General features: G+C 52.4%; 2 protein-coding genes across 2 annotated transcripts in view; both read right to left on the reverse strand.

Annotated features, from left to right (window-relative positions):
• Positions 1-5,778: 5,778 nt before the first annotated feature.
• LOC137466706 (E3 ubiquitin-protein ligase BRE1B-like) overlaps positions 5,779-23,051 on the reverse strand; it is a 115,304-nt gene continuing 98,031 nt past the window's right edge. The window contains exons 19-23 of the mRNA XM_068178389.1: positions 20,273-20,398; positions 18,889-19,029; positions 8,228-8,329; positions 6,091-6,257; positions 5,779-5,831 (exon numbers count right to left, since the gene is read on the reverse strand). Coding sequence (XP_068034490.1) covers positions 5,822-5,831; positions 6,091-6,257; positions 8,228-8,329; positions 18,889-19,029; positions 20,273-20,398 — 546 coding nt within the window. The 3' untranslated portion in view covers positions 5,779-5,821. The remainder of the gene's footprint in view (positions 5,832-6,090; positions 6,258-8,227; positions 8,330-18,888; positions 19,030-20,272; positions 20,399-23,051) is intronic.
• LOC137466768 (collagen alpha-1(IX) chain-like) lies at positions 15,259-16,660 on the reverse strand (the record flags this gene model as incomplete). The annotated part of the gene is given in 2 exon segments (XM_068178445.1): positions 15,259-15,385; positions 15,387-16,660. Coding segments are annotated over 2 exon segments (1,401 nt in total), but the record flags the coding sequence as incomplete, so codon positions are not given.

Here is a 23,051-nt window from a genome sequence, read left to right on the forward strand (position 1 = left end):
TTGGGGTGGTCAAGATGGCCACAAATGACCAGTGGCCACTTTGGGATGGGCAGTGGTCACTTTGGAGTGACCAGTGGTCACTTTGGGATGGACAAGGGTGGCCTGGGGTGGTCAGTGGCCACTTTGGGATGGGCAGTGGCCACTTTGGGATGGGCAGTGGCCACTTTGGAGTGACCAGTGGCCACTTTGGGGTGGTCAAGGTGGCCACAAATGACCAGTGGTCACTCTGGGGTGACCAGTGGCCACTCTGGGGCGGTCAAGGGTGGCCTGGGGTGGTCAGTGGCCACTTTGGGATGGGCAGTGGCCACTTTGGGATGGGCAGTGGCCACTTTGGGATGGGCAGTGGCCACTTTGGAGTGACCAGTGGCCACTTTGGGGTGGTCAAGGGTGGCCTGGGGTGGTCAGTGGCCACTTTGGGGTGGACAGTGGTCACTTTGGAGTGACCAGTGGCCACTCTGGGGTGGTCAAGGGTGGCCTGGGGTGGTCAGTGGCCACTTTGGGATGGGCAGTGGCCACTTTGGGATGGGCAGTGGTCACTTTGGAGTGACCAGTGGCCACTCTGGGGTGGTCAAGATGGCCACAAATGACCAGTGGTCACTTTGGAGTGACCAGTGGCCACTTTGGGGTGGTCAAGGGTGCCCTGGGGTGGTCAGTGGCCACTTTGGGATGGACAAGGGTGGCCTGGGGTGGTCAGTGGCCACTTTGGGGTGGTCAGTGGCCACTTTGGGATGGGCAGTGGCCACTTTGGGGTGATCAAGGGTGGCCTGGGGTGGTCAGTGGCCACTTTGGGATGGGCAGTGGCCACTTTGGGATGGGCAGTGGCCACTTTGGGGTGGTCAAGGGTGGCCTGGGGTGGCCTCGGGGTGGCCGTAACTGACCACTGGTGGTCAGCGGTCAGTGGTCACCATGGAGTGGCCACAGAGCGGTCGTTGGTCAGCAAGACGTGGTCGGGAGTGACCGCGGGGTGGCCACGGCGTGCTGAGAGGTGGCCACGGGTCGACACGGGGCGGTCAGCGGTGGCCAGCGGTGGTCACAGCTGGTCAGTGGCCATCGCTGGTGGTCAGTGGCCATCGCTGGTGGTCAGTGGCCATCGCTGGTGGTCAGTGGCCATCGCTGGTGGTCAGTGGCCATCGCTGGTGGCCAGTGGTGGTCACAGGTGGTCAGTGGCCATCACTGGTGGTCAGTGGCCATCACTGGTGGTCAGTGGCCATCACTGGTGGTCAGTGGCCATCACTGGTGGCCAGCGGTGGTCAGAGCTGGTCAGTGGCCATCGCTGGTGGTCAGTGGCCATCACTGGTGGTCAGAGCTGGTCAGTGGTCATCGCTGGTGGTCAGTGGTCATCACTGGTGGTCAGTGGCCATCGCTGGTGGTCAGTGGTCACCACTGGTGGTCAGTGGTCATCGCTGGTGGTCAGTGGTCATCACTGGTGGTCAGTGGCCATCGCTGGTGGTCAGTGGCCATCACTGGTGGCCAGCGGTGGTCAGAGCTGGTCAGTGGCCATCGCTGGTGGTCAGTGGCCATCACTGGTGGTCAGAGCTGGTCAGCGGTCATCACTGGTGGCCAGTGGTGGTCAGAGCTGGTCAGTGGCCATCGCTGGTGGTCAGTGGCCATCGCTGGTGGTCAGTGGCCATTGCTGGTGGTCAGTGGCCATCACTGGTGGTCAGTGGCCATCGCTGGTGGTCAGTGGCCATCACTGGTGGTCAGCGGTCATCACTGGTGGCCAGCGGTCATCACTGGTGGTCAGCGGTCATCACTGGTGGTCAGTGGCCATCACTGGTGGTCAGTGGCCATCACTGGTGGTCAGTGGCCATCACTGGTGGTCAGTGGCCATCACTGGTGGTCAGTGACCATCACTGGTGGTCAGTGACCATCACTGGTGGTCAGCGGCCATCGCTGGTGGTCAGTGGCCATCACTGGTGGTCAGTGGCCATCACTGGTGGTCAGTGGTGGTCATCACTGGTGGTCAGTGGCCATCGCTGGTGGTCAGTGGTCATCACTGGTGGTCAGTGGCCATCACTGGTGGTCAGTGGCCATCGCGGGTGGTCAGTGGCCATCACTGGTGGTCAGTGGCCATCACTGGTGGTCAGTGGCCATCACTGGTGGCCAGTGGCCATCACTGGTGGTCAGCGGTGGTCAGAGCTGGTCAGTGACCATCACTGGTGGTCAGCGGCCATCGCTGGTGGTCAGTGGCCATCACTGGTGGTCAGTGGCCATCACTGGTGGTCAGTGGTGGTCATCACTGGTGGTCAGTGGTCATCACTGGTGGTCAGTGGCCATCACTGGTGGTCAGTGGCCATCGCGGGTGGTCAGTGGCCATCACTGGTGGTCAGTGGCCATCACTGGTGGTCAGTGGCCATCACTGGTGGTCAGCGGCCATTACTGGTGGTCAGTGGCCATCACTGGTGGTCAGAGCTGGTCAGTGGCCATCACTGGTGGTCAGTGGCCATCACTGGTGGCCAGCGGTGGTCACAGCTGGTCAGTGGTCATCACTGGTGGTCAGTGGCCATCACTGGTGGTCAGTGGCCATCACTGGTGGTCAGTGGCCATCGCTGGTGGTCAGTGGCCATCGCTGGTGGTCATTGGCCATCGCTGGTGGTCAGTGGTCACCACTGGTGGTCAGTGGCCATCACTGGTGGTCAGTGGCCATCACTGGTGGTCAGTGGTCACCACTGGTGGTCAGTGGCCATCACTGGTGGTCAGTGGCCATCACTGGTGGTCAGTGGCCATCACTGGTGGTCAGTGGCCATCGCTGGTGGCCAGCGGTCATCACTGGTGGCCAGCGGTGGTCAGAGCTGGTCAGTGGCCATCACTGGTGGTCAGTGGCCATCACTGGTGGTCAGTGGCCATCACTGGTGGTCAGTGGCCATCGCTGGTGGCCAGCGGTCATCACCGGTGGTCAGTGGCCATTGCTGGTGGTCAGTGGTCATCGCTGGTGGTCAGTGGCCATCACTGGTGGTCAGTGGTCATCACTGGTGGTCAGTGGCCATCACTGGTGGTCAGCGGTCATCACTGGTGGCCAGTGGTGGTCAGAGCTGGTCAGTGGCCATCACTGGTGGTCAGTGGCCATCACTGGTGGTCAGTGGCCATCACTGGTGGTCAGTGGCCATCACTGGTGGTCAGTGGCCATCACTGGTGGTCAGTGGCCATCGCTGGTGGTCAGCGGCCATCACTGGTGGTCAGTGACCATCACTGGTGGTCAGTGGCCATCGCTGGTGGTCAGTGGCCATCACTGGTGGTCAGTGGCCATCACTGGTGGTCAGTGGCCATCACTGGTGGTCAGTGACCATCACTGGTGGTCAGTGGCCATCACTGGTGGTCAGTGGCCATCGCTGGTGGTCAGTGGCCATCGCTGGTGGTCAGTGGCCATCGCTGGTGGTCAGTGGCCATCACTGGTGGTCAGTGGCCATCGCTGGTGGTCAGCGGTGGTCACAGGTGGTCAGAGGTGGTCACAGCTGGTCAGTGGCCATCACTGGTGGTCAGTGGCCATCGCTGGTGGTCAGTGGCCATCACTGGTGGTCAGTGACCATCACTGGTGGTCAGTGGCCATCACTGGTGGTCAGCGATGGTCACCGGTGGTCATTGGTCAACAAGGATGGACACGGGAAGAATGCGGGCGATCATCGGTGCCGGTGGTCACCAGGGATGGACACAGATGACCACAGATGACCACAGATGACCACGAAAGACCACAGATGACCACTAGCCACCAGGGGGTGACCACTGACTCTCAGCTGATACAGACACGGTGGAAGCCATGGCCGTGGTCACCAAAGGATGGACATTGGGTGACCATGGGTGGTCAGTGACGGTGGTGGTCACCAAGGATGGACACAGATGACCACGGGTGACCACGGACGACCACAGGTGACCAGTGGCCACCACGTGGTGCCCGCCAGCGCTCAGCTGATGTAGACGCGGTGGAAGTCGTGGTCACCAAAGGATGGACATTGGGTGACCGTGGGTGGTCAGTGGCGGTGGTGGTCACCAAGGATGGACACAGGTGACCAGTGGCCACCACGTGGTGCCGGCCGGCGCTCAGCTGATGTAGACATGGTGGAAGTCGTGCGCGCCGAAGGATGGACATTGGGTGACCATGGGTGGTCGTTTGGGGCGGTGATCACCAAGAATGGACACAGATGACCACAGGTGACCACAGATGACCACAGATGACCACAGATGACCGGTGGCCACCACGGGGTGCCCGCCGGCGCTCAGCTGATGTAGACACGGTGGAAGTCGTGCGCACCAAAGCATGGACATTGGGTGACCGTGGGTGGTCAGTGACGGAGGTGGTCACCAGGGATGGACACAGATGACCACAGATGGCCAAGGATGACCACAGATGACCCCGGATGACCACAGATGGCCACAGATGACCACAGGTGACCGGTGGCCACCACGGGGTGCCCACCGGCGCTCAGCTGATGTAGACGCGGTGGAAGTCGTGCACGCCAAAGGATGGACATTGGGTGACCGTGGGTGGCCGTTTGGGGCGGTGATCACCAAGGATGGACACAGATGACCACGGATGACCACAGATGACCACAGGTGACCACAGGTGACCGGTGGCCACCACGTGGTGCTCAGCTGATGTAGACGCGGTGGAAGTCGTGGGCGCCGAAGGATGGACATTGGGTGACCGTGAGTGGTCAGTGGCGGTGGTGGTCACCAGGCATGGACACAGATGACCACAGATGACCACAGATGGCCACAGATGGCCACAGATGACCAGTGGCCACCACGGGGTGCCCGCCGGCACTCAGCTGATGTAGACGCGGTGGAAGTCGTGGTCACCAAACCATGGACATTGGGTGACCGTGGGTGGTCAGTAGCGGTGGTGGTCACCAAGGATGGACACAGATGACCACAAATGACCCCAGATGACCACAGATGGCCACAGGTGACCACAGATGACCACAGATGACCACAGATGACCAGTGGCCACCATGGGGTGCCGGCCGGCGCTCAGCTGATGTAGACGCGGTGGAAGTCGTGGGCGCCGAAGGATGGACATTGGGTGACCGTGGGTGGTCGTTTGAGGCAGTGATCACCAAGGATGGACACAGATGACCACAGATGACCACAGATGACCACAGGTGACCACAGATGACCAGTGGCCACCACGGGGTGCCGGCCGGCGCTCAGCTGATGTAGACGCGGTGGAAGTCGTGGGCGCCGAAGGATGGACATTGGGTGACCGTGGGTGGTCAGTGGCGGTGGTGGTCACCAAGGATGGACACAGGTGACCACAGATGACCACAGATGACCACAGATGACCACAGATGACCAGTGGCCACCACGGGGTGCCCGCCGGCGCTCAGCTGATGTAGACGCGGTGGAAGTCGTGGGCGCCAAAGGATGGACATTGGGTGACCGTGGGTGGTCGTTTGAGGCAGTGATCACCAAGGATGGACACAGATGACCACAGATGACCAAGGATGACCACGGACGACCACAGATGACCAGTGGCCACCACGGGGTGCCGGCCGGCGCTCAGCTGATGTAGACGCGGTGGAAGTCGTGGGCGCCGAAGGATGGACATTGGGTGACCGTGGGTGGTCGTTTGGGGCGGTGATCACCAAGGATGGACACAGATGACCACAAATGACCACGGATGACCACAGATGACCACAGATGACCAGTGGCCACCACGTGGTGCCCGCCGGCGCTCAGCTGATGTAGACACGATGAAAGTCGGGGCTGTGGTCACCAAAGGATGGACATTGGGTGACCGTGGGTGGTCAGTGGCGGTGGTGGTCACCAGGGATGACCACAGATGACCACAGGTGACCAGTGGCCACCACGGGGTGCCCGCCGGCGCTCAGCTGATGTAGACGTGGTGGAAGTCGTTCGCGCCGAAGGATGGACATTGGGTGACCGTGGGTGGTCAGTGGCGGTGGTGGTCACCAGGGATGGGCACAGATGACCTCAGATGATGGCCACAGATGGCCCCAGATGGCCACAGATGACCACAGATGACCACAGGTGACCACGGATGACCACAGATGACCACAGATGACCACAGGTGACCACAGATGACCACAGGTGACCACAGGTGACCGGTGGCCACCACGTGGTGCTCAGCTGATATAGACGCGGTGGAAGTCGTGGGCGCCGAAGGCCGCGTTGCACTTGGGGCACTTGCGCTGGCGCGTGTCGTAGCGGCTCTTGACGCACTCGAAGCAGAAGACGTGGAAGCACTTGGTCAGCACCGCGTCCTTCTTGCGCGCGTTGCAGCACGGACAGGTCAGCCGGGCCTGGCCGGAGGGGACAGCGGGTCAGGGGGAGTGACCGCCGGTCACCGCCGGTCAGCCGAGGTCGGTAACGGGCGTTAGAGGTCGCTAACGGTCATTAATGGTCGTTAAAGGATGGGCGAAGTCAACCAAGGGTCGTCCAAGGGCGTTTGGAGCCACTAAAGGTCAACCAAGGTCATTAAAGGTCAACCAAGGTCGTTAAAGGTCAACCCAAACCACCAACAGCCAACGAAGGTCATCCAAGACAATCTGAAGTCATTAAAGATTGACCAAGGTCATTAAAGGTCGACCAAGGTCATTAAAGGTCAACCCAAACCACCAACGGCCAACGAAGGTCATCCAAGACAATCTGAAGTCATTAAAGACCGACCAAGGTCATCGAAGGTCAACCAAAATCACCAACGGCCAACGAAGGTCATCCAAGACAATCTGAAGTCATTAAAGACCGACCAAGGTCATCGAAGGTCAACCAAAATCACCAACGGCCAACGAAGGTCATCCAAGACAATCTGAAGTCATTAAAGGTCGACCAAGGTCACTGAAGATCAACCAGAACCACCAACGGCCAACGAAGGTCATCCAAGACAATCGGAAGTCATTAAAGGTCAACCAAGGTCATTAAAGGTCAACCAAAGCCATCAGTTGGCAACCAAGGATCATCCAAGATATCCTAAAGTCATTAAAGGTTGACCAAGATCAACCGAAGTCATTTAAGGTCAACCAAAGCCAACCAAGATCATTAAAGGTCAACCAAAGCCATCAATGACCATCCAACGGTCATCCAACATCATCTGAACTCACTGAAGGTCAACCAAGGTCACTAAAGGTCAACCAAGGTCACTAGAGGTCAACCAAGATCACTAAAGGTCAACCAAGGTCATTAAAGTTCAACCAAGGTCACTAAAGGTCAACCAAAGCCATCAATGACCATCCAACGGTCATCCAACATCATCTGAACTCACTGAAGGTCAACCAAGGTCACTAAAGGTCAACCAAGGTCAACCAAGGTCAGCTAAGGTCAATGATGGTCAACCAAGGTCATTAAAGGTCAACCAAGGTCAATGAAGGTCAACCAAGGTCATTAAAGGTCAACCAAGGTCAATGACGGTCAACCAAGGTCATTAAAGGTCAGCGATGGTCAACCAAGGTCATTAAAGGTCAACCAAGGTCAATGAAGGTCAACCAAGGTCATTAAAGGTCAACCAAGGTCAATGACGGTCAACCAAGGTCATTAAAGGTCAGCGATGGTCAACCAAGGTCATTAAAGGTCAACCAAGGTCAATGATGGTCAACCAAGGTCATTAAAGGTCAGCGATGGTCAACCAAGGTCATTAAAGGTCAGCTAAGGTCAATGATGGTCAACCATGGTCATTAAAGGTCTACCAAGGTCAATGATGGTCAACCAAGGTCACTAAAGGTCAACCAAGGTCAATGATGGTCAACCATGGTCATTAAAGGTCAACCAAGGTCAATGATGGTCAACCAAGGTCACTAAAGGTCAACCAAGGTCAATGATGGTCAACCAAGGTCATTAAAGGTCAACCAAGGTCAATGATGGTCAACCAAGGTCATTAAAGGTCAACCAAGGTCAATGATGGTCAACCAAGGTCATTAAAGGTCTACCAAGGTCAATGATGGTCAACCAAGGTCACTAAAGGTCAACCAAGGTCAATGATGGTCAACCAAAGGTCATCCAAACCAATCTGAAATTGTTAAAGGTCAACCAAGGTCCTGGAGCTCCACCCAAGGTCCTGGAGCTCCACCCAAGGTCCTGGAGCTCCGCCCAAGATCCTGGAGCTCCACCCAAGGTCCTGGAGCTTCACCCAAGGTCCTGGAGCTCCACCCAAGGTCCTGGAGCTCCACCCAAGGTCCTGGAGCTCCACCCAAGGTCCTGGAGCTCCACCCAAGATTCCTCAGGGTCCCAGGAGGTCCCAGGAGGTCCCAGAAGGTCCCGGAAGGTCCCGGAAGCTCACCCGGTACTCCTTGATCTCCTCCTGCAGGATCTGGTCGGCGTCGGCGTAGACCTCGACCTTGCGCTGCTTCTCCAGCTTCCGGCGCAGCCGCGACAGCTCCTCCTGCAGGCGGCAGCCGGAATTACCCCAAACGGCCCCGAAAACGCCCCAAAATTTCCGGAAAAATTCCCAAAATGGGCCCGGAAAATTCCCAAAAATGGGCCCTAAAAATTCCCAAAAATAGGGTCAAAAATTCCCAAAATGTTCCCCAAAAATTCCCAAAATGGCCCCGAAAAATTCCCAAAATGTTCCCCAAAATGGGCTCAAAAAATTCCCAAAATGGACGCGAAAAATTCCCAAAATGGACCTGAAAAATTCCCAAAATGTTCCCCAAAAATTCCCAAAATGGGCTCAAAAAATTCCCATAAATGGTGTCAAAAAATTACCAAAATGGGCCCCAAAAATTCCCAAAATGGGCCCGGAAAATTCCCAAAATGGGCCCGGAAAATTCCCAAAATGGGCCCGGAAAATTCCTAAAATGGGCCCGGAAAATTCCCAAAATGGGCCCAAAAAATTCCCAAAATGGGGTCAAAAAATTCCCAAAATGGGCTCAAAAAATTCCCAAAATTTCCCCAAAAATTCCCAAAATGGGCCCGGAAAATTCCCAAAATGGACTCGAAAAATTCCCAAAATGGACGCGAAAAATTCCCAAAATGTTCCCCAAAAATTACCAAAATGGGCCCGAAAAATTCCCAAAATGGACACGAAAAATTCCCAAAATGTTCCCCAAATATTGCCAAAAATGGGGTCAAAAAATTCCCAAAATGGACTCGAAAAATTCCCAAAATGGGCCCGGAAAATTCCCAAAATGTTCCCCAAAAATTCCCAAAATGGGCCCGGAAAATTCCCAAAATGGACCTGAAAAATTCCTAAAATGGACCTGAAAATTTGCCAAAATGGGCCCGAAAAATTCCCAAAATGTTCCCCAAAAATTCCCAAAATAGGCCCGGAAAATTCCCAAAATGGGGTCAAAAAATTCCCAAAATGGGCTCAAAAAATTCCCAAAAATGGGGTCAAAAAATTCCCAAAAATGGGCCCAAAAAATTCCCAAAATGGGCTCAAAAAATTCCCAAAATGGGCTCAAAAAATTCCCAAAATGGACCCGAAAAATTCCCAAAAATGGGCCCAAAAAATTCCCAAAATGGGGTCAAAAAATTCCCAAAATGTTCCCCAAAATGGGCTCAAAAAATTCCCAAAATGGACCTGAAAAATTCCCAAAATGGGCTCGAAAAATTCCCAAAATGGGCTCAAAAAATCCCCAAAATGGGCTCAAAAAATCCCCAAAATGGGCTCAAAAAATTCCCAAAATGTTCCCCAAAAATTCCCAAAATGGGCCCGGAAAATTCCCAAAATGGGCCCAGAAAATTCCCAAAATGGGATCAAAAAATTCCCAAAATGGGCCCGAAAAATTCCCAAAAATGGGCCCAAAAAATTCCCAAAATGGGCCCGGAAAATTCCCAAAAATGGAGTCAAAAAATTCCTAAAATGGGCTCAAAAAATTCCCAAAAATGGGGTCAAAAAATTCCCAAAATCGGCCCGAAAAATTCCCAAAATGGGACCAAAAAATTCCCAAAATGTTCCCCAAAAATGGGCTCAAAAAATTCCCATAATGGGCCAAAGAAATTCCCAAAATGGGCCTGGAAAATTCCCAAAATGGGACCAAAAAATTCCCAAAATGGACTCGAAAAATTCCCAAAATGGACGCGAAAAATTCCCAAAATGTTCCCCAAAAATTACCAAAATGGGCCCAAAAAATTCCCAAAATGGGCCCGGAAAATTCCCAAAATGGGCCCAAAAAATTCCCAAAATGGGCCCGGAAAATTCCCAAAATGGGACCAAAAAATTCCCAAAATGGGCCCGGAAAATACCCAAAATGGGCTCAAAAAATTCCCAAAATGGGCCCGGAAAATTCCCAAAATGGGCCCCAAAAATTCCCAAAATGGGCCCGGAAAATTCCCAAAATGGGCTCAAAAAATTCCCAAAATGAGCCCAAAAAAATAACCAAAAATGGGGTCAAAAATTCCCAAAATGGGCCCAAAAAATTCCCAAAATGGGGTCCAAAAATTCCCAAAATGGGCCCGGAAAATTCCCAAAATGTTCCCCAAAATGGGCTCAAAAAATTCCCAAAATGGACCTGAAAAATTCCCAAAATGGACCTGAAAAATTCCTAAAATGGGCCTGAAAAATTGCCAAAATGGGCCCGGAAAATTCCCAAAATGGGGTCAAAAAATTCCCAAAATGGGCCCAAAAAATTCCCAAAGTGGGCTCAAAAAATTCCTAAAATGGGCTCAAAAAATTCCCAAAAATGGGGTCAAAAAATTCCCAAAATGGGCCCGGAAAATTCCCAAAATGGGGTCAAAAAATTCCCAAAATGGGCCCAAAAAAGGGCTCAAAAAATTCCCAAAATGGGCTCAAAAAATTCCCAAAATGGGCCCAAAAAATTCCCAAAATGGACCCGGAAAATTCCAAAATTGGGCTCAAAAAATTCCCAAAATGGGCCCGGAAAATTCCCAAAAATGGGGTCAAAAAATTCCCAAAATGGGCCCGGAAAATTCCCAAAATGGGCTCAAAAAATTCCCAAAATGGGCCCGGAAAATTCCCAAAAATGGGGTCAAAAAATTCCCAAAATGGGCCCCAAAAATTCCCAAAATGGGCCCGGAAAATTCCCAAAATGGGCCCGGAAAATTCCCAAAATGGGGTCAAAAAATTCCCAAAATGGGCCCCAAAAATTCCCAAAATGGGCCCGGAAAATTCCCAAAAATGGGCCCTAAAAATTCCCAAAAATAGGGTCAAAAATTCCCAAAATGTTCCCCAAAAATTCCCAAAATGGCCCCGAAAAATTCCCAAAATGTTCCCCAAAATGGGCTCAAAAAATTCCCAAAATGGACGCGAAAAATTCCCAAAATGGGCTCGAAAAATTCCCAAAATGGGCTCAAAAAATTCCCAAAAATGGGCTCGAAAAATTCCCAAAAAATTCCCAAAATGGGCTCGAAAAATTCCCAAAATGGGCTCAAAAAATTCCCAAAATGGGCCCAAAAAATTCCCAAAATGGGGTCAAAAAATTCCCAAAATGGGCCCGAAAAATTCCCAAAATGGGCTCGAAAAATTCCCAAAATGGGGTCAAAAAATTCCCAAAATGGGCCCAAAAAAGGGCTCAAAAAATTCCCAAAATGGGGTCAAAAAATTCCCAAAATGGGCCCAAAAAAGGGCCCGGAAAATTCCTAAAATGGGCTCAAAAAATTCCCAAAATGGGCTCAAAAAATTCCCAAAATGGGCCCAGAAAATTCCCAAAATGGGCTCAAAAAATTCCCAAAATGGGCCCGGAAAATTCCCAAAAATGGGGTCAAAAATTCCCAAAATGGGCTCAAAAAATTCCCAAAATGGGCTCAAAAAATTCCCAAAATGGACCCGAAAAATTCCCAAAAATGGGCCCAAAAAATTCCCAAAATGGGCCCGGAAAATTCCCAAAATGGGCCCGGAAAATTCCCAAAATGGGCCCAAAAAATTCCCAAAGTGGGCTCAAAAAATTCCCAAAAATGGGATCAAAAAATTCCCAAAATGGGCCCGGAAAATACCCAAAATGGGCTCAAAAATTCCCAAAATGGGCCCGGAAAATTCCCAAAATGGGCCCGGAAAATTCCCAAAATGGGCTCAAAAAATTCCCAAAATGAGCCCAAAAAAATAACCAAAAATGGGGTCAAAAATTCCCAAAATGGGCCCAAAAAATTCCCAAAATGGGGTTCCAAAAATTCCCAAAATGGGCCCGGAAAATTCCCAAAATGTTCCCCAAAATGGGCTCAAAAAATTCCCAAAATGGACCTGAAAAATTGCCAAAATGGGCCCGGAAAATTCCCAAAATGGGCCCGGAAAATTCCCAAAATGGGCCCGGAAAATTCCCAAAATGGGCCCAAAAAATTCCCAAAGTGGGCTCAAAAAATTCCTAAAATGGGCTCAAAAAATTCCCAAAAATGGGGTCAAAAAATTCCCAAAACGGACGCGAAAAATTCCCAAAATGGACCCCAAAAATTCCCCAAAATGGGCCCGGAAAATTCCCAAAAATGGGCTCAAAAAATTCCCAAAATGGGCCCAAAAAATTCCCAAAATTCCCCCTAAATCTCCCCAAAATTCCTGGAATTCCTTCACTAATCTCCCCAAAATCCTCGCATTTCCCCCCAAAATTCCCAAAATCCCACAAAATTCTCCCAAAATCTTCTCGGAATTCCCAAAATTCCCAAAATCCCCCCAAAAATCTCTCCAAAATCTTCACATTTCCCCCAAAATTCCCCGAATTCCCCAAAATTCTCCCCAAATCCTCCCGGGAATTCCCAAAATTCCCCCTAAAATCTCCCCAAAATCCCCAAATTTCCACCAAAAATTCCCAGAATTCCCTCTAAAATCCCACAAAATCCCCCAAAATCCTCCCGGAATTCCCAAAATTCCCAAAATCCACCCAAAACTCTCCCCAAAATCCTCACATTTCTCCCCAAAATTCCCCAAATTCCACCTAAAATCCCCCAAAATCTCCCAGAATTCCCAGAATTCCCAAAATTCCCCCAAAAAATCTCCCCAAAATCCTCACATTTCCCCCCAAAATTCCCAGAATTCCACCTGAAATCCCCCAAAATCTCCCGGAATTCCCAAAATTCCCAAAGTTCCCCCTAAATCTCCCCAAAATTCCTGGAATTCCTTCACTAATCTCCCCAAAATCCTCACATTTCCCCCTAAAATTCCCCAAATTCCCCAAAATTCTCCCCAAACCCTCCCGGGAATTCCCAAAATTCCCAAAATCCCCCTAAAATCTCCCCAAAATCCTCACATTTCCCCCCAAAATCCCCCAAATTCCACCTAAAATCCCCCAAATCTCCCAAAATCCCCCCCAAATCCTCCCGGAATTCCCAAAATTCCCGAAATTCCCCCTAAAATCTCCCCAAAATCCTGACATTTCCCCCCAAAATTCCCAGAATTCCCCCAAAATCCTCCCCAAAGCCTCCCGGAATTCCCAAAATTCCCAAAATTCCCAAAATCCACCCAAAAATCTCCCCAAAATCCTCACATATCCCCCCAAAATTCCCGAAATCCCACAAAATTCTCCCCAAACCCTCTCGGAATTCCCAAAATTCCCAAAATCCCCCCCAAAATCTCCCCAAAATCTTCAAATTTCCCCCAAAAATTCCCGAAATTCCACCTGAAATCCCCCGAATCTCCCAAAATCTCCCCAAATCCTCCCGGAATTCCCAAAATTCCAGAAATTCCCCCGTAAATCTCTCCAAAATTCTTGATTTTCAACCCAAAATTCCCAAAAATCCACCTGAAATCCCCCAAAATCCCCCCAAAATCCTCCCCAAACCCTCCGGGAATTCCCAAAATTCCCAAAATCCACCCAAAAATCTCCCCAAAATCTTCACATTTCCCCCCAAAATTCCCCAAATTCCATCTGAAATCCCCCAAAATCTCCCAGAATTCCCAGAATTCCCAAAATTCCCCCTAAATCTCCCCAAAATTCCTGGAATTCCCTCAAAAATCTCCCCAAAATCCTCACATTTCCCCCCAAAATTCCCAGAATTCCCCCAAAATTCTACCCAAATCCTCCCAGAATTCCCAAAATTCCCAAAATCCACCCAAAAATCTCCCCAAAATTCCCAAAATCCACCCAAAAATCTCCCCAAAATCCTCACATTTCCCCCCAAAATTCCCTAAATTCCCCCTAAATCTCCCCAAATCCTCCCGGAATTCCCAAAATTCCCAAAATTCCCCCCTAAAATCTCCCCAAAATCTTTGATTTTCACCCCCAAATTCCCAAAATTCCCTCTAAAATCCCACAAAATCCTCCCAAAACCCTCCCGGAATTCCCAAAATTCCCAAAATTCCCCTAAAATCTCCCCAAAATCCTCACGTTTCCCTCCGAAATTCCCAGAATTCCACCTAATTCCACCCAATCCCGGATTTCCCGGAATTCCCGGAATTCCCGGAATTCCCAGATTTCCCAGGATCCCCAGAATTCCCAGATTTCCCGGATTTCCCAGATTTCCTCGATTTCCTGGAATTCCCGGATTTTCCGGAATTCCCAGATTTCCCAGAATTCCTGGATTTCCCAGATTTCCCTGATTTCCCGGGGTCCCGATTTCCAAAAATTCCTGGAATTCCCAGATTTCCTGGATTTCCCAAGATCCCCGGATTTTCCGGAATTCCTGGATTTCCTGGAATCCCCGGATTTCCTGGAATTCCCAGATTTTCTGGAAATCCCAGATTTCCCAGAATTCTTAGATTTCCCGGAATCCTCAAATTTCCTAGAATTCCCAGATTTCTTGGAATTCCCGGGAACCCTGGATTTCCCGGAATTCCCGGATTTCCCGGGATCCCCGAACCCTCCTGGATTTCCCGGATTTCCCAGAATTCCCAGATCTCCCGGAATCCCCGGATTTCCCAGATTTCCCGGGATCCCCGAGTTTCCTGGAATTCCCAGATTTCCTGGAATTCCCGGGATCCCCAGAATTCCCGGAATCCCCAGATTTCCCAGAATCCCCAGATCTCCCGGAATTCCTGGAATCCCCAGAATTCCCAGATTTCCCTGATTTCCCGGGATTCCCGGATTTCCCAGATTTCCCCGATCTCCGGGAATCCCCGGATCTTCCGGAATTCCTGGAATTGCCGTAATTCCCGGGATCCCCGAACCCTCACAGATTTCCCGGATTTCCCAGAATTCCTGGATTTGCCGGATATCCTAGAATTCCCAAATTTCCCAGATTTCCCGGAATCCCCAGATTTCCCGGGATCCTCGAACCCTCCTGGATTTCCCAGAATTCCCTGATTTCCCAGAATTCCTGGAATTCCCGGAATTCCCAGATTTCCCAGGATCCCCAGATTTCCCGGGATCCCCGAATCCTCCCGCGTTTCCCGGATTTCCCAGAATTCCCAGATTTCCCAGATCTCCCGGAATCCCCGTATCTCCCGTAATCCCTGGAATTCCCGTAATTCCCAGGATCCCCGAACCCTCAGGGCTTTCCCGGATTTCCCGGATTTCCCAAATCTCCCGGAATCCCCGGAATTCCCGGAATCCCCAAAATTCCCAGATTTCCCAGATCTCCCGGAATCCCCGTAATTCCCGTAATTCCCGGACCCTCCCGGATTTCCCGGATTTCCCAGAATTCCTGGATCTCCCGGAATCCCCGGATCTCCCGGAATTCCCGGAATTCCCGTAATTCCCGGGATCCCCGAACCCTCCTGGATTTCCCGGATTTCCCAGAATTCCCGGATCTCCCGGAATCCCCGGATCCCCCAGAATTCCCGGAATTCCTGGGATCCCCGAACCCTCCCGGATTTCCCGGATTTCCCAGACTTCCCGGATTTCCCGGATTTCCCAGAATTCCCAGGATCCCCGTAATCCCCGGAATTCCCGGAATTCCCGGAATTCCCGGGATTTCCCCGAACCCTCAGGGATTTCCCGGATTTCCCAGATTTCCCCGATCTCCCGGAATTCCCGGAATTCCCTGATTTCCTGGAATTCCCGGGTTTCCCACATTTCTCCGATCTCCCGGAATCCCTGGAATTCCCGTAATTCCCGGGATCCCCAAACCCTCCCGGAATTCCCGGGATCCCCGAACCCTCCTGGATTTCCCGGATTTCCCAGAATTCCCAGATTTCCCGTAATCCCTGGATCTCCCGGATCTCCCGTAATCCCCAGAATTCCCGAAATTCCCGGGATCCCCGAACCCTCAGGGATTTCCCAGAATTCCCAGAATTCCCAGATTTCCCCGATCTCCTGGAATCCCTGGATCTCCTGTAATCCCCCGGAATTCCCGTAATTCCCAGGATCCCCGAACCCTCCCGGAATTCCCGGATTTCCCAGATTTCTCCGATCTCCCAGAATCCCTGTAATTCCCATAATTCCCAGATTTCCCAGATTTCCCCGATCTCCCGGATCTCCCGGAATTCCCGTAATCCCGTAATTCCCGGGATCCCCGAACCCTCCCGGATTTCCTGGATTTCCCAGAATTCCCAGATCTCCTGGAATCCCTGGATCTCCCGGATTTCCCGGATTTCCCAGATTTCCTGGATTTCCCAGAATTCCCCGTAATCCCCGTAATTCCCGTAATTCCCCGGATTTCCCAGAAGTCCCGGATCTCCCGGAATCCCTGGATCTCCCGGAATTCCCGTAATTCCTGTAATTCCCGTAATTCCCGTAATTCCCGGGATCCCTGAACCCTCCCGGAATTCCTGGATCTCCCGGGATTCCCAGATTTCCCAGAATTCCCCGATCTCCCGGATTTCCCAGAATTCCCAGATCTCCCGTAATTCCCGGATTTCCCAGAATTCCCCGATCTCCCGGATTTCCCAGAATTCCCAGATCTCCTGTAATTCCCGGATTTCCCAGATTTCGCTGATCTCCCGGATTCCCCGTAATTCCCAGGATCCCCGAACCCTCAGGGATTTCCTGGATTTCCCGGAGTTCCCAGATTTCCCACATTTCCCAGATCTCCCGGAATCCCCGGATCTCCCGGAATTCCCGTAATTCCCGGGATCCCCGAACCCTCAGGGATTTCCCGGATTTCCCAGATTTCCCCGATCTCCCGGAATTCCCGGAATTCCCTCATTTCCTGGAATTCCCGGGTTTCCCACATTTCCCCGATCTCCCCGGAATCCCCAGAATCCCCGTAATTCCCGGAATTCCCGGGATCCCCGAATCCTCCTGGAATTCCCGGGATCCCCGAACCCTCCTGCATTTCCCGGATTTCCCAGAAGTCCCAGATCTCCCGGAATCCCCGGATCTCCCGGAATTCCCGTAATTCCCGGGATCCCCGAACCCTCAGGGATTTCCCGGATTTCCCACATTTCCCCGATCTCCCGTAATCCCCGGAATTCCCGTAATTCCCGGGATCCCCGAACCCTTACGGATTTCCCGGATTTCCCGGAGTTCCCAGATTTCCCAGATCAGTCCCCGGAATCCCCGGATCTCCCGGAATTCCCGGAATTCCCGTAATTCCCGGGATCCCCGAACCCTCCCGGAATTCCCGGATTTCCCGGATTTCCCAGAAGTCCCAGATTTCCCAGATTTCCCAGATCTCCCGGATTTCCCAGAATCCCCGTAATTCCCGGGATCCCCGAACCCTCCCGGATTTCCCAGAATTCCCAGATCTCCCGGAATCCCCAGATCTCCCGGAATTCCCGTAATCCTGTAATTCCCGGGATCCCTGAACCCTCCTGGATTTCCCGGATTTCCCAGAATTCCCAGGATCCCCGTAATCCCCGGAATTCCCGTAATTCCCGGAATTCCCGGGATCCCCGAACCCTCCCGGATTTCCCGGATTTCCCAGAAGTCCCAGATCTCCTGGAATCCCCGGAATCCCCAGATTTCCCAGATTTCCCAGATCTCCCGGATTCCCCGTAATTCCCAGGATCCCTGAACCCTCAGGGATTTCCCGGATTTCCCGGAGTTCCCAGATTTCCCAGATCTCCCGGAATTCCCGTAATTCCTGTAATTCCCGTAATTCCTGTAATTCCCGGGATCCCTGAACCCTCCCGGAATTCCTGGATTTCCCGGGATTCCCAGATTTCCCAGAATTCCCCGATCTCCCGGATTTCCCAGAATTCCCCGATCTCCCGTAATTCCCGGATTTCCCAGAATTCCCCGATCTCCCGGATTTCCCAGAATTCCCAGATCTCCTGTAATTCCCGGATTTCCCAGATTTCCCTGATCTCCCGGATTCCCCGTAATTCCCAGGATCCCCGAACCCTCAGGGATTTCCTGGATTTCCCACATTTGCCCGATCTCCCGTAATCCCCGGAATTCCCGTAATTCCCGGGATCCCCGAACCCTTACGGATTTCCCGGATTTCCCAGAATTCCCAGATCTCCCGGAATCCCTGGATCTCCCGGATTTCCCGGATTTCCCAGATTTCCTGGATTTCCCAGAATTCCCCGTAATCCCCGTAATTCCCGTAATTCCCGGATTTCCCAGAAGTCCCGGATCTCCCGGAATCCCTGGATCTCCCGGAATTCCCGTAATTCCCGGGATCCCTGAACCCTTCCGGAATTCCTGGATTTCCCGGGATTCCCAGATTTCCCAGAATTCCCCGATCTCCCGGATTTCCCAGAATTCCCAGATCTCCCGTAATTCCCGGATTTCCCAGAATTCCCCGATCTCCCGGATTTCCCAGAATTCCCCGATCTCCCGGAATTCCCGGAATCCCCGCAATTCCCGGAATCCCCGAACCCTTCCGGATTTCCCGGATTTCCCAGAAGTCCCAGATCTCCCGGAATCCCCGGAATCCCCAGATTTCCCAGATTTCCCGGATTTCCCAGAATTCCCAGAATTCCCCGATCTCCCGGAATCCCCGTAATCCCCGTAATTCCCGTAATTCCCGGATTTCCCAGAATTCCCCGGCATTCCCGTAATTCCCGGGATCCCTGAACCCTCCCGGATTTCCCGGATTTCTCAGAATTCCCGGATTGCCCGGAATCCCCGTAATTCCCAGAATCCCCGAACCCTCCCGGATTTCCCGGATTTCCCAGAAGTCCCAGATCTCCTGGAATCGCCGTAATTCCCGTAATTCCCGTAATTCCCAGAATTCCCGGAATTCCCGTAACAATTCCCGTAACAATTCCCGTAGATCCCCGGGACCCACCTGGGCTCTCTTGAGGCTCAGCGCCTCCTTGTCCTTGGCGGCGCGGTTCTCGGCGGCGCACACCTGCAGCTCCCGCAGCCGCGCCTGCACGTGCTCGCCCTGCGCCCGCAGGTCCTCGGCCAGCTGCGCCGCCTCCACCGCCTGCCGGCGCAACCGCGCTCACCTGAGCACCCGCCTGGGCGCCCACCTGGGCGCCCACCTGGGCACCCACCCACCTGGGCACCCACCTGAGCGCCCACCCACCTGAGCACCCACCCGGGTACCGCCCACCTGAGCACCCGCCTGGGCACCCACCTGAGCACCTGAGCGCCCACCTGGGCACTGCCCACCTGAGCACCCACCTGAGCACCCACCTGAGCACCCACCTGAGTCCCCACCTGAGCGCCCACCTGAGCACCCACCTGGGCACCCACCCACCTGAGCACCCGCCTGGGCACCCACCTGAGCACCTGAGTGCCCACCTGGGCACTGCCCACCTGAGCACCCACCTGAGTGCCCACCTGAGCGCCCACCTGAGCACCCACCCGGGCACCCACCTGAGCACCTGAGCACCCACCTGGGCGCCCACCTGGGCACCCACCTGGGCGCCACCCGCCTGGGCACCCATCTGAGCACCCGAGCACCCACCTGGGCGCCACCCGCCTGGGCACCCACCTGGGCACCCACCTGAGCGCCCACCTGAGCACCCACCTGGGCGCCGCCCGCCTGGGCACCCACCTGAGCGCCCACCTGGGCACCCACCCGGGCACCCACCCACCTGAGCACCCACCCGGGTACCGCCCACCTGGGCACCACCCACCTGAGCACCCACCTGAGCGCCCACCTGAGCACCCACCTGGGCACCCACCTGAGCACCCGGGCACCCGCCTGGGCACTCACCTGAGCACCCGAGCACCCACCCGCCTGGGCACCCACCTGAGCACCCACCTGAGCACCCACCTGGGCACCGCGCGCACACCAGCACCCACCCGGGCACCCACCTGAGCACCCACCTGGGCGCGGACCTGAGCACTCACCTGAGCGCCACCGGCCCGGGCACCCACCTGAGCACCCACCTGGGCGCCCGCCTGGGCACCCACCTGAGCACCCACCTGAGCGCCCACCCGCCTGGGCGCCCACCTGGGCACCCACCTGGGTACACCTGGGCACACCTGGGACCACACCTGGGCACGCCCGGGCACACCTGGGCACACCCGGGCACACCTGGGCACCGCCCACCCAGGCACCCACCTGGGCACACCTGGGCACACCTGGGCACACCTGGGGGCACACCTGGGCACCCCTGGGCACACCTGGGCACCCCCGGGCACACCTGGGCACACCCAGGCACACCTGGGCACACCTGTGGGCACCCCCGGGCACACCCAGGCAGGGCAGCGCTCACCTTCCTCTTGTGCAGCTCGAGCGCCTGCGAGCGCAGGCTCAGCTCCTTCTCCACGGCGCCCAGGGCGCTCTGCAGGCCCCGCTCCTTCTCCTCCAGCTTCTGCACCACCTGCAGCTGCGCCTCCACCTGCGCACAGCGCTAATTGGTCATTAATTAATCATTAATTAGTGAAACCAGCTCGTTAATTGATGAAATTATGGCGGTTTCAGCCATAATCAGGCAATTATTAGCCCATTATTAGCGTTAATTAGGTCCTAATAGGGTTCCTGGAGCTCCTGCTTCACCTGCAGCTGCGCCTCCACCTGCGCACAGCGCTAATTAGTCATTAATTAATCATTAATTAGTCATTAATTAGCGAAATCAGCTCCTTAATAGCCAAAATCAGGGAGTTTAGGGCCAAAATCAGGGCGTTATTAGCTCATTATTAGCGCTAATTAACGTCATTTATTCTCCTCCAGCTTCTGCACCACCTGCAGCTGCGCCTCCACCTGTGCACAGCGCTAATTAGTCATTAATTAATCATTAATTAGCGAAACCAGGTCGTAAATTGATGAAATTATGGCGGTTTTAGCCATAATTAGGCAATTATTAGCCAATTATTAGCGCTAATTAGGTCCTAATAGGGTTCCTGGAGCTCCAGCTCCACCTGCAGCTGCGCCTCCACCTGCGCACAGTGCTAATTAGTCACTAATTAATCATTAATTAGTCATTAATTAGCAAAACCAGCTCCTTAATAGATGAAATTATGGCGGTTTCAGCCATAATCAGGAAATTATTAGCCCATTATTAGCACTAATTAGGTCCTAATAGGGTTCCTGGAGCTCCAGCTCCACCTGCAGCTGCGCCTCCACCTGCACACAGCGCTCATTAGTCACTAATTAATCATTAATTAGTCATTAATTAGCGAAATCAGCTCGTTAATTGATGAAATTATGGCGGTTTTAGCCATAATCAGGCAATTATTAGCCCATTATTAGCGCTAATTAGGTCCTAATAGGGTTCCTGGAGCTGCTGCACCACCTGCAGCTGCGCCTCCACCTGCACACAGCGCTAATTAGTCATTAATTAATCATTATTTAGTCATTAATTAGCGCAATCAGCTCCTTAATAGCCAAAATCAGGGAGTTTAGGGCCAAAATCAGGGAGTTATTAGCTCATTATTAGCGCTAATTAGCGTCATTTATTCTCCTCCAGCTTCTGCACCACCTGCAGCTGCGCCTCCACCTGCACACAGCGCTAATTAGTCACTAATTAATCATTAATTAATCATTAATAAGCACAATCAGCTCGTTAATAGATGAAATTATGGCGGTTTTAGCCATAATTAGGCAATTATTAGCCAATTATTAGCGCTAATTAGGTCCTAATAGGGTTCCTGGAGCTCCTGCTCCACCTGCAGCTGCGCCTCCACCTGCACACAGCGCTAATTAGTCACTAATTAATCATTAATTAATCATTAATAAGCACAATCAGCTCGTTAATAGATGAAATTATGGCGGTTTTAGCCATAATTAGGCAATTATTAGCCCATTATTAGCGCTAATTAGGTCCTAATAGGGTTCCTGGAGCTCCTGCTTCGCCTGCAGCTGCGCCTCCACCTGCGCACAGCGCTAATTAGTCATTAATTAATCATTAATTAATCATTAATTAGCGAAACCAGCTTGTTAATAGATGAAATTATGGCGGTTTTAGCCATAATTAGGCAATTATTAGCCCATTATTAGCGCTAATTAAGTCCTAATAGGGTTCCTGGAGCTCCTGCTCCACCTGCAGCTGCGCCTCCACCTGCACACAGCGCTAATTAGTCATTAATTAATCATTAATTAGCGAAATCAGCTCGTTAATAGATGAAATTATGGCGGTTTCAGCCATAATTAGGCAATTATTAACCAATTATTAGCGCTAATTAGGTCCTAATAGGGTTCCTGGAGCTCCTGCTCCACCTGCAGCGGCGCCTCCACCTGCACACAGCGCTAATTAGTCATTAATTAGTCATTAATTAATCATTAATTAGCAAAACCAGCTCGTTAATAGATGAAATTATGGCGGTTTCAGCCATAATTAGGCAATTATTAGCTCATTATTAGCACTAATTAAGTCCTAATAGGGTTCCTCGAGCTCCTGCACCACCTGCAGCTGCGCCTCCACCTGCACACAGCGCTAATTAGTCATTAATTAATCATTAATTAATCATTAATTAGCGCAATCAGCTCGTTAATAGATGAAATTATGGCGGTTTCAGCCATAATTAGGCAATTATTAGCCCATTATTAGCGCTAATTAAGTCCTAATAGGGTTCCTGGAGCTCCTGCTCCACCTGCAGCTGCGCCTCCACCTGCCCACAGCGCTAATTAGTCATTAATTAGTCATTAATTAATCATTAATTAGCGAAATCAGCTCCTTAATAGCCAAAACCAGGCAGTTTAGGGCCAAAATCAGGGCGTTATTAGCTCATTATTAGCGCTAATTAGCGTCATTTATTCTCCTCCAGCTTCTGCACCACCTGCAGCTGCGCCTCCACCTGCACACAGCGCTCATTAGTCACTAATTAATCATTAATTAGTCATTAATTAGCGCAATTGGCTCGTTAATAGATGAAATTATGGCCGTTTTAGCCATAATTAGGCAATTATTAGCTCATTATTAGCGCTAATTAGGTCCTAATAGGGTTCCTGGAGCTCCTGCTCCACCTGCAGCTGCGCCTCCACCTGCGCACAGCGCTCATTAGTCATTAATTAACCATTAATTAATCATTAATTAGCGAAATCAGCTCATTAAT

The sequence above is a fragment of the Anomalospiza imberbis genome, unplaced genomic scaffold (assembly GCF_031753505.1).
Source record: "Anomalospiza imberbis isolate Cuckoo-Finch-1a 21T00152 unplaced genomic scaffold, ASM3175350v1 scaffold_43, whole genome shotgun sequence".
NCBI lineage: Eukaryota > Metazoa > Chordata > Aves > Passeriformes > Viduidae > Anomalospiza > Anomalospiza imberbis.